Source organism: Scardinius erythrophthalmus, assembly GCF_964197995.2.
Source record: "Scardinius erythrophthalmus genome assembly, chromosome: 11".
NCBI lineage: Eukaryota > Metazoa > Chordata > Actinopteri > Cypriniformes > Leuciscidae > Scardinius > Scardinius erythrophthalmus.
Window position 1 is genome coordinate 10,416,516 of NC_138231.1, and position 20,151 is coordinate 10,436,666.

At 36.3% G+C, this 20,151-nt stretch overlaps 1 protein-coding gene across 2 annotated transcripts in view; it reads right to left on the minus strand.

The window, feature by feature from the left end:
* Window positions 1-2,529: 2,529 nt before the first annotated feature.
* Window positions 2,530-20,151, minus strand: part of ehd3 (EH-domain containing 3) — a 30,921-nt gene continuing 13,299 nt past the window's right edge. For both annotated transcript variants that reach the window (XM_081379165.1, XM_081379164.1), the window contains 3 exons: window positions 9,136-9,548; window positions 6,566-6,730; window positions 2,530-6,034 (listed from right to left, as the gene is read on the minus strand). In XM_081379165.1, coding sequence (XP_081235291.1) covers window positions 5,507-6,034; window positions 6,566-6,730; window positions 9,136-9,548 — 1,106 coding nt within the window. In that variant the 3' untranslated portion in view covers window positions 2,530-5,506. The remainder of the gene's footprint in view (window positions 6,035-6,565; window positions 6,731-9,135; window positions 9,549-20,151) is intronic.

The following is a 20,151-nucleotide window of genomic DNA, read 5'->3' on the forward strand; positions in this document are numbered from 1 at the left end:
CCTGGTCACTCCCAGCAGATGTTACTGATCAACTCTTGTGGTGGGATCACCTGGCCTGGATAGATAACTTCGGGTCCATAAGATTTTTTGTTGTTGTTGTTGAAAGAAATTAATACTTTTATTCAGCAAGGACACATCAAATTGGAAAAAAAAAAGAGAGACAATAATATTACAAAATGTTTCTATTTCAAATGCTGTTCTCTTGAACTTTATATAAATCAAAGAATTCTAAAAAAAATTAAATAAATAAATAAATAAAAAATGTATCAGTTTCCACAAAAATATTAGAAAGCACAACTGTTTACAAGACACCATATATTGACATCATATCAGCAAGAATTATTTCTGAAGGATCATGTGACACTGAAGACTTTAATACTGACTGATTTAATTCAGCTTTCCAATCACAGGAATAAATGACATTTTTAAAGTATATTAAGATAGAAAACAGTTTAAATTGTAATAATATTTCATAATTTTACTGTTTTTGCAGTATTTTAGATAAATGCAGCCTTGGTGAGCATGAGAGACTTCTTTCAAAAACATTACCAACCCCCACATTTTTTAACAGTAGTGGATATAATTTTCCGTATTGTGGTTTGAACATATGTATATATATATATATATATATATATATATATATATATATATATATATATATATATATATATATATATATATATATATATATTTTTTTTTTTTTTTTTTTAATGGACAATTGTATTATCTTATACATAGGATACTCCATCACTTGGAGAGAATATTCCGTGACCGGTAGTGAGGAAGGGTCAGGTGTTCCCTGCTTATCATATCCTGCTGTCAAGAACATATCCAGATGAGAATACACCCTGTGCTTGCGTTTCCTAGGACATACAATACATGATGCAACAAACAGGAAGCCATCACTCACGCAGACGGCCCTGTTAATGCAGGACGAGGATCTGCAGAAAACATTATGTACCGTCTCCACCGGGAGTTCCTGTGTTTAGCATGATTACCAATGTTTTTTCTTCATGCTGTACATCCATCTGACCTGTCTATCCCATTTCTAGACAAAGACAGACTTGAAATGTTTTGGGAAAACTGAAGGAATATTATTACTGCAGGTATTGTAGTGTAATTTTGTATTGCAAATTAACATTGTGAAGTAAAAAAATAATAATTTAAATACAAAACTTTGACTGTTTTGTTTAAAATGCCTCTATTAGGCATGTTCAGATATTACTTTTCATGCAGTATGTAATGTAGCTGTTTGTGAAAGTAAAAGATCTGCATAGTTATTGCCTCCTAAAAGAAAGAATCTATTCTGTCTCACTTCCTGTTACACACCAACGTAACAATTTAACAACATGCTGTTGTCATCGCTGAGGAAGACTCCGGAGCTGAAATTCAGATATGGTAACAGGCATTTAATTTCTGACATGCGCTGTAAGCGGTAGACCAATCACAACAGACTGGGCCATCTGACCAATCAGAGCAGAGTAAGCTTGCGGAAAGGAGGGGTTTAGAAAGTCTATAGGCCTTATCATAGCGCCAGGCTAAGTGTTTTTTGCTAGTTTCAGCCTGACGCAGTTATCATTTTCACGTCCTGTGCCACGTTGTTTAAATAGCAAATGCATTTGCGCCTATTTGTGTGCCCATGGGCGTGCTGGTCTGAAAACGAGGTGTGTTCGGGCGCATTGATGGTGCGTTGCTATTTTGAGGCAACAGAAATAGACTGCGCCATTGACCAACTGAAATATGGTCTAAAGTCAATGGCGCAATATTTTTTGGGTTATTTAAAGAGCGCTTTAGTAATATGAGCCTATAGGCGGGTCCAACACGCGCGTACACTCTGCTTATTACACACACAGGGACGCGCAGCAGCACACAAACCAGCCAAATATTTCAAATATAAGGATTACAATATAAAAGATTATTATTGTGTACATAAAGATATGGTGGAATCTGGCTTGTCCCGTAGATGATCTGCTTGCGCACTTTTACCTCGCGCACAAGCAGTTCCGTTTGCGCTCTGGAGACGCGTTCAGTCTTTCCACAGTCAAATTCCGTCATGTAAATAGCGAATAGTAATAGTAAATAGCGCGAGAGCAACTGGCAATGGAATGGGAGATGAGACTCTGATTGGTTTATTGCACACTCATTACTCATTAAGAGAATAGAGACAACCCTTTTAGACCATTTTTCGCGTCGTTAAACTAGTAAAAGTGGATTCGGGCACGCCCTAAGTGCACTTGCACCGTGTGCTTCGATAGTTAAAATAGGGCCCTGAATCTTTAAACGAACCGGTTTCAGACTGTTTGAGAAACGAGGCGATGTGCAAAGAATATTATGAGAAAATTGTAATGTTTTTTTTTTTTGTATGCATTTAAACCAACTGTAGGAGCCCTCCAAAACAAAATTAGGAACCTTTAAAATAGTATAATAGGGCCACTTTAAAAGTAAAGAGTAAAGAGAGTTGTTGTTTTACTCTGGTATAAGTTAGGTCGACATGTAACAAGACTCAAACAAAAAAACCTGAACACAAAAGACCTTTAAATGAGTTTGATCTTTATTTAGTTGAATAATGTCCACCTCCCTGAACAGTAGTGTCTCACATAGTTTGTCCGCACTGGTTAAAACACAATGAGCAACAGAGCATCTGTGCTTCACACAAGCACACGTACACAAACTACTTCACAATACATTTGCAAACCATATTGCACCCTTATACATGTACATACTTGGTCAAACACACATAAACACAACCCTACTTTATGGCCCAAAAAAATCTGATGTGCAAAACTTCTGGAATTTTTTCATTTGAGACTCACATCAAACTGTAAATGGAGCATTAATGAAAGTTTTTGAAGAATGTCAGTTCATTTTATTAGCATGTAATGGTATTGTAGAATACGACAATGTGCTTTATACATTTCTAATGTCACAAATCTGATTGAGGCGGGTGTGTTTCAAGGCACCGAGGCAGATTTTAGGTTTAATTCATCAAACTAAATGGGCTTAGAGGTTTTGTTGGAATCAATGGAGATATTTCACATAAGCAACTGGGCAGTCAAATCAAAGCAGATCAGATTTAAAGGAACAGTACACACAGTATAGATCCTGTCATTATTTAGTCATGTCCATCAAAATGTGTATCATTTTTATTATTATCTCATGTTGTTCCAAACCTGTATTTCTTTCTTCTGCTGAACCCATAATACGATATTTTGAAGAATGTTGATAACCAAACATTTTTGGTTCCCATTGACTTGCATTGTATTTTTGTCCATTTACAATGGAAGTCAACCTGAACCGAAACTGTTTATATACCAACATTCTTCAAAACATCTTCTTCTATGTTCCACAGAAGAAAGTCATACAGGTTTGAAACGACATGAGGGTGAGTAAATGATGACAAAATTTTAGTTTTTTGGAGGACTACCCCTTTAAAGTCAGAGATGCCAAACGTCAGTGTACCTCACAACCAATCATGACATGCCAAATTACAATATGTACTTAATATGGCAAATTTCAGTAAATAATCACTTGAAGACATGGAATATAGTGTATAAGCTGTATCAAACTATTTTATGACACTTTATGGGTTTTTTTTTGAGCTTGTAAAGAAACAAAGCAGATCTCCTTTTGTTGTCAACCACAGTATTTAAATCACAGGTTTGAAAATACATTATGTTGAGTAAATAATGACAGAATTGTCATTTTCTGGGTGATCTTTCCCTTTGAAGACCATTTAGTTCAGTGCATAAAACCCTATCAATTTACCTTCAGATCCTAAATATCTGCAGGAGAATATGTGACAGCTCTAGATAACTGCTTTTCAAGGGTTAGTTAGATAGAGAGGTAAATAGTTAATTAAATGCTGATATAATAAAGTAAATAGGACTTGATACATATTAGATCCAAAGCTGCTGCTCTTTCAATGGGCATTTGAATGCAGAAACTCTCATTCACATCATTTGAATAAAGTGTTCAGCTGTTTCGCAGAGTCAATCTATTTTTTCTTTTCTTTGGAAATCAGACTGGAATTACTGTATATAAACACTTATATAACCCAAGTAAGTTTAGATATGTTAAGCATTAACATATACAGTATACTATTGACAAGGATACTAGCTCTACGGGTCCATCAAAACACTAAACATTGAGTCTTCTGACATGACGGCTATACAGTTTTAACAGTCTCTTGGTCAGGCTAGAAAGGACTCGCAATCATTAAGATGCCGCCTTAACAAGAAGAGAATAAAATTACACCTAGTTATAAAAGGAATTTTGCTTTACTCGTTCGATTTTACCAGTTGTGCATGTAAAACAACAACTGATACTAAGATTCAGAATAAAATTCATGTTTTTCTGCAGTAATTGATGTCTCACACCCCAGATCAGAGACACAGATCAGTCTGATATACAACACGTTCAAAAGTTTGGGGTCAGTTCGATTTAAAAAAAAAAAAGAAAATATTTTTATTCAGCAAGGATGCATTAAAAGACATTTAAGACATTTATAATGTCACAAAAGGTTTCAACTTCGAATAAATCCTGTTCTTCTGAACTTTCGATTTTTTAAAGAATCCTGAAATATGGATCTCGCTTTCCCCAAACAATTTAATAACTCAGCTGTTTTCAACATTAAGAATAATAAGAAATGTTTCTTGAGCATCAAATCAGCATATTAGAATGATTTCTGAAGGATCATGTGACACTGAAGACTGGAGTAATGATGTTGAAAATTACATTTTAAAATATGTTCAAATAGAAAACAGTTATTTTAAACTGTGATAATATTTCACAATATTATGTTTTTTTATTTTATCTTTGGTGAGCATAAGATACTTTCAAAAACATATGATTAACCCCAAACCTTTGAACATAAGTGTATTAAACATGAAAGTGAAATATATTGATAAAGCATCTTAGCACATCCTTACCAGACGCAAAGCCACAAGTAATTCTTCGGAACGCGAAACAGCTATGCAACATGACACAGTGACAACCAATCCGAAGACATTGATGTTTAATGTAGTTACGTGAAGAAGGTCCAATGAGATTTCACCGTGGGCGAAGCTAGCGACCAAGCGTTGCAACCAAGCGTTCGACAAAATGTGCTGTTTTACATATAATATCTTTTATCGCAACACGTCTGCTTAGGACACAGTGTTAGAGTCATGATAGCTGAAAAGATGAAATTGAAACTATGGCATAAAAATATGACTGTAAAATCTGAAAGCACATGTAAAACAATTTTAAACACTGCAGACAGTACGACTTGTTTATGATAAAAAAAAACTAAATAAAACTAAAAAAAAAAAACATACACGTCAAAATAGTTGAAAAGGTGGATCATTTTCAAATCCATTCTTGCAAATGAAGCATAAAACACACATTTCAAAGAAGTCACTGTTTTTTTCTATAAGAATGGTTGTCCAGCCATCAATAATTCAACTGCAACCTAAATGCACACTATTCGCTTTTCCAAAATCCATCCAGATTCCAAGCCGCTTCAATCTTACTCTGTAACTTTTCTCTTGGAGGGCGGCACAAGATGAGCAGGCAGTTCGCTTGGGAGCTCGTGACCTTCTAGTTTGACCTTGATCAGGTGGTTGGCCAAGGCAAACTCCTCGTCATCGAGCATCCCATCTTTATCAATGTCAGCCAGCTTCCAGATCTTACCCAGCACAGTGTTTGGCAGCTTGGACTTCACCATCTCCCTCTTGGCATTAGCCCCAGTCACTTTGCCATTGACAGGTGAAAGAGTGTAGAAGATTTCATCATACATGGGTTTGTCACGTGCCACCACCCATTCGACTTCATCAATGCCCTCGCCGGCTCCCTCGCCATATCCGTGTCCGAACGGCCCGTTCATAGTGCCCTCGAAGGCGCCGCCCTTCACCATCTGATTGGGGCGCTGCGTCTCCTCCTGGCGTACCAGAACCATAAGCTGAGCAATGTCGTGGGCCAGCATGTCATCCACGGAGTCCAAAAGCTTCATTTTCAGAGGCTGGAACTTGTTCAGATCATGTGCCTGAAGCTGATCCTATTCAGCGGGAAAGAATGTAACAAAAGATCCTGTCAACATCTGTTGATACTTCTAGGGTAAAACAGCTCCACTCCCCTCACATACTCTGTTCCAGACAGGCTGTTGCTGCTTGGTAATATGAATATCTTGATGCTTTGGCTTCTTTTGGAAATAGTTTTGTGTTGGCGGAGAAGAAACATACAAACTTACTGGCCAAATTTTGTCTGAAACGCAAATTACTCAATATTCAATTGTTTGTAGAGCTGTTTTATACAAGCATCAATTATATAAACTGCATTCTTACTCAAGTGGTCATTTTTAACTATAAGACACATAATCAGGTATGGAGAGGTCCACCCAAAGATGAAGCATTCCTATTGCTTTTGTTGATTTAAAAAAAGTCACGTGGGCTTGAATGAAATGATGTGGAAAATTGAATGGTGCTTTTTAATGTGCACTGAAAATTGCCCACTGATTCTAGAGAAAGACCTTTTAAAAGTCCAAGTGAAGCATTCTTGAATCAGTCTCTGTTGTTTCGATTGACCTTACCTGCATTTTCTTAAGATTAGGGAAGTCTCCCGGGGAAATCTGGTGTTCTCTCTCAATGCGGCTGTAGATCTCGCCCAAGCTGTTAATCAGCTCCTTCTTTTTGTTGTCTTTCCCAAAGACTGAGGGCATGTCTTTCTTCAAGGAGCTAATGATGTATGCATGGACCTGTGAGAGCACAAAAACAAAGCTCCTTGTAAGTTTATAAAGCAAGCATCAGTAGACTACAGTTACTACTACTATTTCACAAAAAAAAAGAAACTCAAAACTCAAAACAAAAATAGTTTTAGGACTGTTAAGTTTTTTTTTTTTATTGTGACATTTTTACAAAATGTATTTTTGTGAAATAATAGGGGGGATGTGGAATTATCATGGAGAATTCATATTATTAAACATTAATTATTATTAATTAATTTGTCTTCTTTAACATTTATAGAAACAGCCCTTAAATACAGCTAAATGGTCAATTCAAATAAAACAGGCTTCAATTTCTTTGTTGATTTTAGTCTGAAATATGACTTGAAAATGTTCTTAACAAGCTTCATTAGATTGTATAGCCTTTATAGAAACAAAAATGACTTATAAAGCTGAATATTAGCACGAATACACAAGCTACTAAATAAATCATCATGTGTGGCAGAGAGGGGCCTGGCCCCAGCGTGGAAGGAAGGTGACTGTATAAATGATGACAGGAGGGGAAGCACATCTGTATGATCAGGGTGAGGGACAGGGAGAGAACTTACAGTAAATGTTCTTTTTCAATGCATTCGACTGGACCTGGAGATCTAAATGGAGTTTGATAAGTGACTAGTACTGACAGTCCCTAACATTTCCTCTTCCAGAACGGGTCTCTTTAACCCAACCCTTGTGTTTTGAGCAACATTTGCACTGATGGGGATACTAAAGGATTTCAGACGTAAATGAACCGACATAAGAGAGTTTCAGTTTCCTTTTAAATGACAGCTTTATGTTTGACTACCCGAGCTACAGTTATATCTACAGTAGGAGGTGGATTGCTGTTGAAAAACATTGTTTTAATGTGGAATCTGGCCATTACAGCAGCCGGCGAAAGATAATTAAAACTCTAGGGCTGTCAAATTAATACATAAACACTGTAATAATTAAAAAGGTAATATGCTTTAAAAAATAATGCTGGTCCCTCTTTATATTAAGTGTCTTTAACTACTGTGTATTAACATTTAAATTAATCATTTGATATAATGCACTTATTGTGTGCACACATATTTTTACATTGTACTTATATTTTTTAATATACCTTTACATATGTAATTAATTTCTGTAAATACATCTATAATTACACTATTGACCTTTCTCTTGCACCTTAATTCACCCTTAAACCTACCCATATATATTTTATATTATCGTTCGAAAGAATGACGAAAATGAAAGAACGGAAATGTTTAGTTCTGTACATTGGCTTTTATACTTCTATAACTTTTTACCTTTTCATTTTTTGAAGTGCGTTCACTTCTGCAATAAATGGTTGTTTGCACTTCATGAATGCTTTGGAATACAGGCCCAAGTTTGCTCTCCTTTTTAAAGAAGACACTTAGTTAGCAGTTTAAGTTCAGATTTATGCTCAAAAAGTGGGGTTGACAGTCAACTGGTAAAGTCTATTGTTTGTGTTCCTTTGAAGAGAAAAAGTCACACAGGTTTGGAACAAATTGACGATGAGTAAATGATTACAGAATTGTCATTTTTGAGTGAACTTCCTTTAAATGAATGTGCTATTTTAGAATCTGTAATTAAAGCAAGGAAGACTGTTAAATCACTCAAGGTCATTTATAATCATGTCTTTATGGGGAATGACATTTTGACTCATGATCCTCAAGATCTTTCAGCACATCTAACAATCCCCAACTAATCACTGACCCCTGAGTCAAAGTCAAGGACTTTCTTTGCATTTTCTCATCTAGTTTAGCTGTAGCTGATTTCTTGCACAACCAGTATCTTCTATGACCCTTGTGTTCAGTCTTGATCAAAAATGTAGCCAAACATCAAGGAGCCACATCAGCAGACAGTACAGTTTGGAAAATGTCCTCATTACTGTGTAAAGTCTGCAAGTTCAGACAGACAAAATGCCTGTAAACACACAAAATGCATGTATACACTGCTATTACTTTTACACTAGAGCTATATGCTGGACCACATCAAAAACACGTTGGAACAGCAACATGTTAACTGAATAAATGAAGAAACAGACCTTTTATTCAGAATCACACACACCAAATAGTTTCCCTTTGAACATCAACATATAAAAGCATAAGTGCTGAGACTCAGCTTGTCTTTGTTCTGACAAAATTTGCTTGCCGAACATTAAGCAGTTTGTTAGCTTTTGGTTTCAGTAGTCGTTTGGTTCAGAACTCATCAAGAGTTTGGAACTTATTAGTTCACCCAAAAATGAACATTCTGACATTATTGTCTAACTCAAAAGGAGAATCTACACATATACAAGTGTGTTTAAATTCAGTGTTTTAGATAAAACCTCAGGTGGGTCATTTGTTTGCTGGATTACATGACAAACTTGATAGGTTCAAGTAATAAAAGTTTACCTTAGCCAGACGAGCTCTCTTGATCAGATCGTTGAGCTTGCGAAGGGCGGCGTTGCGGGGCAGCGATTGGATATCCTTGAACAGGTCTTGCTCTTCCGCCTCAAACAGCTTGCGATTGTCTGAAATCAGCAACGGATGCGACCAAAACGATCCTATGTAGACACGAATCACCTCAGGTGTGTTGACGATCTTCCCCAGCGACCACATGAGGGCGCCGTAGACGCGCATCAACTGCTGCGTCTCGATCTGGTCGGCCTTGTTGAGCACCACACGGATCTTGTCCTCGTGGTTCTTGAGGGCCTTGATGACCTCAGAGAACTCATCCGAGATGTCCAGCTTGTGGGCGTCGAACAGCAGGATGATGCGGTCCACGCGTTCGGCGAACCACTCCAACACCGCAGCAAAGTCATAGCCTGAAGGAGAGATTGGAAAAGAGATTGATATCCTGTCCAATATCTACGGTTCACAAAGCTTTTGTACCGCATGGATGCTAGCACGAGAGCTGAGAGGCAGCCGGCCAATCAGAATGGGTAAAATGACCTTGTTAGACGCTCAATAGCACTGAAGCTGTTGACTCTTTTCCAAGTATCGTTAAAATGCTCAGGCCTGTTGTGGTTTTTATGATCTAATGTCTGCCAGTTAATGGCTTCTGCAGCTCTCTCTGGGGTTGCAGCGAGTCAAACAGCAAATCCACCATTCAAGAGGACAGCAAGATGATGATTCATTTTAAAGGCTGCATTATGTAGAATATTTCGGAAATATTTTAAGTAAATTATGTATTTAGATGCACTAAGCAATAAAATAAAACAGTATATGCATTTTCAGGCATTTGTAAATACTTCTACTGTAAGTCAAGTCTACATCAAGTACTGAAGATGTTTATGGCAAAAGCCCATCTGTATGATTCAGAATGACCCTTTTTTAAAGTCTGGCTCTCATTTTAAGGAGCTGCAGACCCTTATGGAGGAGTGTAAAACTAGCTTTTACATTATCTGGGTGACTGCATGTTCAACTTCCTAGCTGCTGAGATTTTAAAAGGGGTCAGAATCCTTCAAATGAACCTAATGCTACGGTCTAATTAGTCTTGTAATGCACGATGGATATCTCCAAATCCATTTGCTTTGCTGCAATGGAACAGAGGATAAAAAAGACTTGATTCTAGGACATTTGATGAATAAAAAAAAATATATATATATATATGTTATGCCAATGCAATACAGTTCAAATGAATCAGAAACCACACCGCTGTGTCCTAATCAGCCTCAACAGGAGATAGGCTAGTTATTGTGCAGTGTTTGCTTTTAGTGGTGACAGACAAATTACAATCCCATTGCAACCGGTTAGGACACTGCGTGCTTGTGACAAGAAAATCATAATATTGCTAGATATAAAGTTTACAGGGGCAGAAGAAAAACCTTGAAAAGATACTCATAAATATTCAACTCATATTTTTGTCACCTTTATGCTACATTACATGCTAAAACTGAAATTAAAAATGAAAAAGCTATGTAGAAATAATTTAAAAATAGAAACTAGTAAAAAGAAAGACTAAAATTTAAATATTAAATAAAAGCTTTAAAATATTATACATATTATAATATTATATAAATACTTTAAATATTCTTAATAATAGTATATACATTTTTTATATTATTATTTATTATACTATTACACAGGGCTCCAGACTGAAACCAAATGGTAGCATTTTGCAACTTTTTTCTTGCTAGTTCGAGTACATTTTGTTGGAGGTTGCACTGGTGTGAACAACTGATAAGAGCTGCCATTTCTGTTGAATATGAGAAACATCAAACGGCAAAAAAAAAAGTAAGCACAATGAAACCACTATTACCACAGCTTTTTGTTTGAGCTGTGCAGCACGGACAATTTATCAGCCCGGACCAAAATTAGACACCACGCCGTGAAATCGATCACGACACAATTTTTACACAGAGCCAGCCGCCAGGAGATCCAGTAAGAAAGCGTTTGAATTCACTGCAGTATTTTCACTGCAAGATCTAGTGAGAAGCATTCACAGAATTCTCTGTTATAGCCTAAACCATAAATATCAGATCAAACAGCGCTAATGCAGAAACCGAAAGAAACATTGTGTCATGAACAAACAAGTTATAGAAGGCTTTTAGTAGTAACGCTAACTGTAACCATGGTATTGTGGCAGAAATGGTTTCATTTCAGGGTTCATACAATCTTTTGAGAGTGAAACCTTTTTCAAGGACTTTAAAGCTATAAATATTATTCAGTTTAAATGTTTTTAAATGCTATTTTAACATGATGACCAAAAATAAAAATGATTTACATTATATTTAGTTTTTACATGTTACTGTTGTTAATAATATTTATTGTTATCTGCATATCAACTAGCTCAGTGCTTTACTGTCAAATGTAGTGTCAAATTGCTGCACATATTAATGCAAAACAATAGTAAATTAAATTACATTTACCCCCAGCGCTACCAAATCAGGTGCTGGTGCCATCATCTGTAGAACTTTCTCAAATCTCAAACTTCTCTCAAATGTTAGTCTGGAGCCCTGTTATAGTTTTTATAATAAATATTTTGAATTAGCTTTTATTTTTATATTTTATGTTTTTGGCTCTAATATTTCAATAATTACCATTTGGGACACACTTGATGGGAAAACAATATGAAGGTTTATGAATACTAAAGTTTTTTTCTGAAAGGAGAAAAGGCAATGATGACTGACCAAACTTTGCTTTCTAGCTAGGTCAATCTGTCATTGCTTTTGTTCTGATGTATATCTTCTGTAACATCATCCAGATTAGTGCATATTACACCGTCAGTGCACCACCTTTATACCCAAAGGGTTTAGGCACGACTGTGATCGAAAAAAGAGTATATTTCCATAAGTTATAAGTTGGCAGTTCTGTTGGGAGGAATTAGTGTGTTAATATTTCAAATCAGTGACATGGAATATGGCCGACATAAACATTTCTTCCACAGGAAGATTCCATGCCTACAGGAATGGGGTGGACCATCCCTTCCGATTTGGCAGTTTCACACGGAGAGGCTTTATTGTCACCTGCAATAGTGTGTTTTTTCTTTTCAACAACTTATAGATCTCTATCCAGTACTGTTGTAACTTCAGATTGAGACTAGCAAACTCAAAGATCTAAGAAAGACAACATCTACAGTAACAGACACATGAGACGGTGTCATTGAGAGCAGGACAATAACAGCGGTGAAACTGGGCTTGGCATTACAGATGTGATTATATTGTTGAAGAGGGACAGATCTGAGTGTTAATATCAGGAGGCCCTGTGATTTCACAGCACGTCTGGAGTGCTGGAACTTCATTGGCGTAATAAGCTGCAGGTGTTAACAGTAGTTTGGCAATATCTACAATACCTCCATACGGACATTTATGCAAGCTGCTATAACCACAGCCATCTTCTGTAGCAACTGTTCATGGGAAGAAAAAGATACAAAAGATATCAAATTACAGTAACACAAGAAAAAAAGGATAGACTTAATTAGAAATGTCTCAAATTCTTCCTTGAATGACAAAAGTAGTTAATGGCCCTAGAAAGAGACATATGGTATGAAAAAAAAAAAAAAAACATGGGGAAAAGGGAAATAAAAGAAAATGGTTTTGGCTGATGCTGTGCTGCATTTCTACACTGCAACGTCCTGAACTGATGAAGATACTAAAAATATGTCAATCATACAACATGCACAATAAAAAACAAACAAACAAAAAAACAATCATAAAAAACATCATTTCAATGGACAATGTCTATACGGACATCACTGAAACTAATGATTTCTTTCAGTTAAGATGATGATACAGTATCCGCTCTTATGGATTCAGTTCAGTGAAAGTCAGACTGATTCAAACTGGTAACCCAACATTTGAACTATACATTAAGAGATCCAACTGATTTGTCCAAGAATCAGACTACACTGGTTGTGTTGGATGTTATTGATTCACTAAATAGAACTGGCTCATGACAGTCATTTGATTATGAATCAGATTACAATGGTTGTGCTGGGTGTTATTGGTTCAATGAAAAGAACATGCTGATAAGAGTAATTTGATTATGAATCAGATTACACCGTATGAGCCGGATGTTAGTGATTTGCTAAAAAGAACAAGGTCATAAGAATCCTTCGTTAATGAATCAGACTACATTGGTTGTGCCAGATGTTAGTGATTCACTAAAAAGTACCAGCTCATAAGAATCATTTGCTCATGAATCAGACTCTATTGGTTGTGCTGGATATTATTGATTCACTGAAAATAACCATCTCATAACAGGGAACTACACTAACCTTTTCCACTGGTGGCACTTGCGCTACTAACTTTTTCAGTTACTGGCGCAAAACATGATTTGGTCGCACAAATTATTTATAGTAAGCCGCTCTGGATAATAATAAACAATACTGAAACTGTATTACATACAGATGTGTTTTTTATTTTACTTGCCTTCTTTTAAACCACATGCCTTCTTGTTTTTGTTTTCTTTAACATTGGTTGGGATAGATTTTCTCCTAAATGGATTTCAACATGCTATGGTTGGCACAGATGGGCAGACTCCTGAACTCTTAAGTAGTGATGCACCGATGTGAAAATTGTGGTCGATTCCGATAATAACCGATATTAATATTGCTGTTATGGCATAAAACAGTAAAAAAAAAAAAAACAGGAATATTGTGTACAATTAAGATAGACTACTTAATTTATTATTCCAATGGCAAAAATATTGTATCACGATTTTTTTCAGGAAAATCACGATTCACGATTTTATCACAATTCTTTTTTATGTTGGTTTTACTATTTTGCGACTGAGCATTACAGCCAAAACTTATGTCCATATTTTAAAAACAAAGCCTTGGGTAACAAAACATATATAAAAAAATAGCAGACAGGGGCGAAGATAAAAATATGTGTCATTATTTTCTTTTTGTTATTAAATATTAAGATCAAAGATGCACATTACACATACACAACTTAATATACAAATTAAATAAACAGTGTTTTATGTTTTCAGCTACAGTATAGGTGTATTTAACAGTAGCATTGAAGTAATTAAATGAACAAATATGAAAATAAAACAAAATAGACTTCACTGTATAAATTATACATTGATACTTAATAAAGCTACTTCAGTCAAGAGCAGTGAGTGATTTTCTCTTTGCATTTTGTTGTTTTATTAACATTAAAGGAATAGTTCTTCTAAAAATTCAAATTGTCATAAATTACTCTCTCAAGTTGTTTTAAACTCAAATGAGTTTCTTTCTTCTGTTGAAAATATAAGTTATTTGGAAGAATGTGGGTAACCAAACAGTTGATGTACCGCAGTGACTTAGTATATTTTTCTCCTTTGGAAGTCAACGGGGACCAGCTACTGGATAGCCACATTCTTAAAAATATTAATATTATAAAAATATTAGAAAATATTAGAAGGAAATTAATACAGGTTTGGAACAACATTAGAGTGCGTAAATGATTTTTGGGTGAACTATCCCTTTAAGGACAAGCGGCAGCGTGTTTACTATTGCTACTGTCTCTTTAAGAGTTGCGCGCGATGCGTCTAATAGACGCATTTGACAAGCAGATTTACTCAATTTTCTCAAGTTTGCTTTCACTTTAGACATAACCGACTTTGTTTATCTAAACCTTGTGTGTATTTAACAGTATAAGCACAATAAGACTCGAAAGATAACTTAGTCCAGTATCCAGGCGCTGGTAGACAGGCTTTTAGTGCATGTGAGCTTCACATGTACGCGCTGAGGAAGGAACGCACGTTAGAACCACTGATCTATATAATGTCATTCTATATAGATCAGTGGTTAGAACACGTTAAAATATAAAACGTTAAATATTAAATGTAAACTATAGCCCGTCAATTTTCATTTTACAATTATCTTCTCTCTGTGTGTGTGCGCGTCCGTGTTTGTGTGTGAGAGAGAGAGCCGCTCGCGCACCACTGATACAATGGTAGGCTACGTTTTAATCTAAGTAACGGTCGCGGGGCTGAAGTTAACTTGATGTTTTGAATGCTCAGAGGCAGAGCAAGTTATAAAACGTATTCTTAAAATACACATTTCTGTTTTAATAAATGCTCATAGTAAATCATAGCATATTGCCTAAAACATAGGTACAAAAATAATCAGTGATACATTTGCGACCCATTAAAAATTAAGGTCGCAATGGCATTTCAAAAGGTCGCATATGCGACCATTTTGGTCGCAGTGTAGTTCCCTGCATAAGAATCATTTGTTTGTGAATCAGACTACACCAAGGCTGTGTCCGAAATCACCCCATACCCTTAAATAAGGCACTATTTGAAGGGACAGCCATTTGTAGTGGTGCCTGAAACCATTGTGGAAGTTATTGAGTGCACTCATTCAATCCCACAATGCACCACAATAACAAGTGTATAACTGATGCGGCTCAACGGCAACAGGTAAAAAATTATTTTTAATTGATTATTAAATTGTTTGTTTAATTACAGTTTATACATGATAGTTTCATGATAGAGTTCAGGATAGATCTTTTCATTACTACTGGAGCTGCCAGTTTGCTATGTTTCAATGAATTATTAAACAGCAAGCACAAACTATGCAAAAGCTGCAGCCCTTCCGGGGCACTCAGTGTCTGAATTCACTCACTCGTTTTAAATCACTCCTTCAAGTGGACTATATTACTGGAGTAACGTAGGGAATAGTGAATGAGGGTATAGGGGGCGATTTCGAGCACAGTTCGAAACATGTCTGATGCGACTAAATGGCAAACATATTCACAGCAAGTTTAAAGGAGAACTCGGCAACTCTAGCGAACTCTAGTCACTTCTTCGCTGATTTTCCGTTTTGTTGTCGCATGTTTTCCCCACGAGCTCCCCCAACAGCTGTGGGGGGGGGGGGGGGCGTATATTTCACAACACGGTCGTAAAAAACTCACTTGCGGCGGCCTCCTCCCCCTCTCTACCGCTGCTCATGTGCGTTTGTTTTGATCGGAGCAAGCCAACTGTATCGTGTGGAGCTATGTCTGACTACCGAGGTGGGTAATCTGGTAATACATCATACATGCGTGTTTATGTTGCTCGTTCTCGTTCTCGCTTCTCACGAGACTTCCAATTTCTATCTTGCCGGGACGGTTGTCCCCAAGTTGCAAGGTTGGTTTTCCGCCTGGGAACGCTGGGGGGAGCGGGGAATGTCACCAATATCACCAGAACAGATTGTTTAACCATCCAAATGATTTCTAGACAGTTTTATTAAGTTAAAAAAGTTACCAAGTTCTCCTTTACTGCAAAATTTACATCATTCAATAATTAAGTCAATAGGGTTAAGAAAAATGTTTGTCAAATTAAGACTTTTTAATCTCAATGTAGGCTACAAGGTGTTTCACATATTGTTGCAATCTGAGCCCCTAACCTTTTTCTAATTCAAGACAAACGGCATCATGTGTGGTTTTGAGCTCTGTGTGGTTCAGAGCCAAGGCATTATTTAACATAGCATTCTACTACAACACTAATGCCATTAAATGAACCTTAACCACAAACAGAGCAATTTAAGTGACCAATACACAAACCTACACCGGAGCCACTCTCATCTGTTAAACAGTCAGCTGAACATATAATACAACAGAACTCCAGTGATTGGATTTGGCAGGAAGTATTTCCTGAAGGAAACAAGGTCTATTTCACAGCACCTGACTGCAGTGGAGGTAGAGGAGAGCTGGGAATGATAAAGCTATCTTGGGAGCAGTGCTGGCAAGCGGTCAATAGAGCCTTACAGCTGCACGCTCAGAAACACGCTGCACTGCCAAACACTTGAAAATGGAGTAGAAGAGAGGGAGAAAGGGATAAGGGGTCCTACAGTATTACAGCGATGAAAAGTTGAATGATGAAGTTAATGGCCATTCTCTACTAAATGACTCTCTAAGCAGTGGAGTAACTAGGATCATATGGGCCCAACTGCAAAAAAGAAGAAAAAACCTACAAACCTAAAAGATATAAGCCTAAACGTGTAAAGTGTACAGTATATATATATATATATATATATATATATATATATATATATATATATATATATACACACACACATACATACAAAAATACGACTTTAATATTGGTATCATGGTCGGCTATATTGCAAATATACTGTATGCTGTGTCGGTGTTTGTCAGACAAAGTTTATAATGCGTTTTTTCTGCGAGATGCCATTCTTGTAATGGATGCTTTAAAAAGTGCTGATGGTTGTCAGAACTGTTCAGACGTTATTAATGGAGTCATCTGGGTGAGGAAGCATCTTTCAGTGCTGGTGCTCTATTCTTTACATCAGTAAGGATACTCTGACATTGATACTGCAGGTGCTGTCAGGAAAAGGCTGAGTTAATCTCACCTAGCCAAATTATGATTATATATTAGGGTCATTGAGATTTTTTTAAAGAAATGTATACTTTTATTCAGCAAGGATGCATTATATTGATCAAAAGTGGCAGTAAAGACTTACATTGTTAGAAAAAAATATATATTTCAAAGAAATGCTGGTCTTTTGAACTTTCTAATCTATTCAAAGACTCCTGAAAATAATACATCACTGTTTTCATCATTTCTAATGATAAGAAACGTTTCTTGAACAGCAAATCAGCATATTAGAATGTTTTCTGAAAGATCATGTGACACTGAAGACTGGAGTAATCATGCTAAAAAAATTAGTTTTGCCATCCCAAGGATAAATAATAAAATTGAAAAGAGTTATTTTAATTTGTAGTATTTCACAATATTACCTTATTTATTTTTTTGATCAAATAAATACAGCCTTGGTGCGCATTAGAGGCTTAAAAAAAAGTGTATGTAAATGTTTCTCTACATGTACAATGGGGTCCACAAGTCGAAGATCTCAAGTGAAATTGCTTTTATTTTGTATTTTTCTATGTTAAAACATTTTCCCCATTACAAATTATATTACTATCATAAGTCGTCAAACTGAAAAAGTAAGTTAAGAATTATAAATTGCCCAATTTCTTAATTAGTGTTGGATCTTATTATGTTTCTTATGTCATTTATATATCAAATCATGTCATCATGTTTTAAATATTTCAAAATCCTAAAACTTTATGTATAGGTTTAAATTTGATTCTGAATCCCAGATTTTTAATGTGGTCTCAGACTCTTGGGACCCACTATATACAGTGCCCTCCACAATTATTGAACCCCCTGGTAAATATGATCAAAATTGGCTGTAAAAAATAAATCTGCATCGATTATCCTTGTGATCTTTCATTCAAAAAATGTGCAAAATTCTAACCTTTCATTGAAGTAAAAGAATTGAAAGTGGGGGGAAAATCACATTATGAAATAAATGTTTTTCTCCAAAACACGTTGGCCACAATTATTGAAACCCTTTTATTAAATACTTTTTGCAATCTCCTTTTGCCAAGATAACAGCTCTGAGTCTTCTCCTATAATGCCTGATGAGTTTGGAGAATAACTGACAAGAGATCAGAGACCATTCCTCCATACAGAATCTCTTCAGATCCTTCAGATTCCCAGATCCATGTTGGTGCTTCTTCTCTTCAGTTCACTCCACTCATCAGGTCAGGGGACTGGGACGGTCATGGCAGAAGCTTCATTTTGTGCTCCGCAACACATTTTTGTGTTGATTTTGATGTTTGTTTTGGATCGTTGTCCTGATGGAAGATCCAACCACGGCATATTATAAGATTTCTAGCAGAAGGCGTCAGGTTTTGATTTTTTATCTGTTGATATTTGATAGAATCCACAATGCCATGTATCTGAACAAGAAGTCCAGGACCTCCAGCAGAAAAATATGCCCACCACATTAAAGATCCAATGGTATATTAAATTGTACACATGGGTTACTTTTTATCCTTGTGTTCACCAAACCCATCTAGTGTGTTTGCTGCCAAAAAGCTCTGTTTTAGTCTCATCTGACCACAGAACCCTGTGCCGTTTGAAGATCCAGTCGTGTCTGACAATTAAAATTGCTGGAATTTGTTTTTGGATGAGTGAGGAGGTTTTTTTTAAACCCTCCCAAACAACATGTGGGGATGTAGGGGTTGTTTGATAATTTTTTTTTTAGGCTTTCTGACCCCCAAGACTCAACTAATCTCTGCAATTCTCCATCTGTGATCCTTGGAGAGTCTTTGGCCCCTCAAACTTTCATACTCGCCATGCATTAAGACAGTATAGACACACGTCCTTTTCCTGGCAGATTCATAACATCTTTAGTTGGTTATAACTTCTTAATTATTGCCCTGATGGTCAAAATGGGGATTTTCAATTCTTTAGCTATTGTCTTACAGCCACTTTCTATTTTGTGATGCTCAACAATCTTTTGCTACGCATCAGAACTGTATTCTGTGGTTTTACTCATTGTGATGGATGATTAAGGGGATTTGGCCTTTGTGTTTCCTCATATTTAACTCCTGTGAAACACGAAGTCATAGCTGGACAGTTTCATGTTCCTAGTCACCCTGGTGTACTAAAAAAGGTAAATATTAATGGGAATATACTTCAGAGATATTTTACTCGTAAAAAATTCTAGGGGTTTCAATAATTGTGGCCAACATGTTTTGGAGAAAAACATTTATTTCATAATGTGATTTCCCCCCACTTTCAATTCTTTTACTTCAATGAAAGGTTAGAATTTTGCACATTTTTTGAATGAAAGATCACAAGGATAATCGATGCAGATTTATTTTTTACAGCCAAGTTTGATCATATTTACCAGGGGGTTCAATAATTGTGGAGGGCACTGTATCTTCTGTAAAGCTCTTTATAAACACTACAGAATTGAGTGCAAGAAAGAAAATCAGACCTGACAGTTTCAGCCTGTTTTTATGTTGTGCGTGTTTAAAAAAAAATATTATCAAATGACGACCATGAAAGACCTGTGGGTGTGCCGTCTGGGACAAGGCTGAGTAGAAAGACAATAAGAGCAGCTATAATTACAGACACACACACACACACACACACACACACACACACACACACACACACACACACACACAC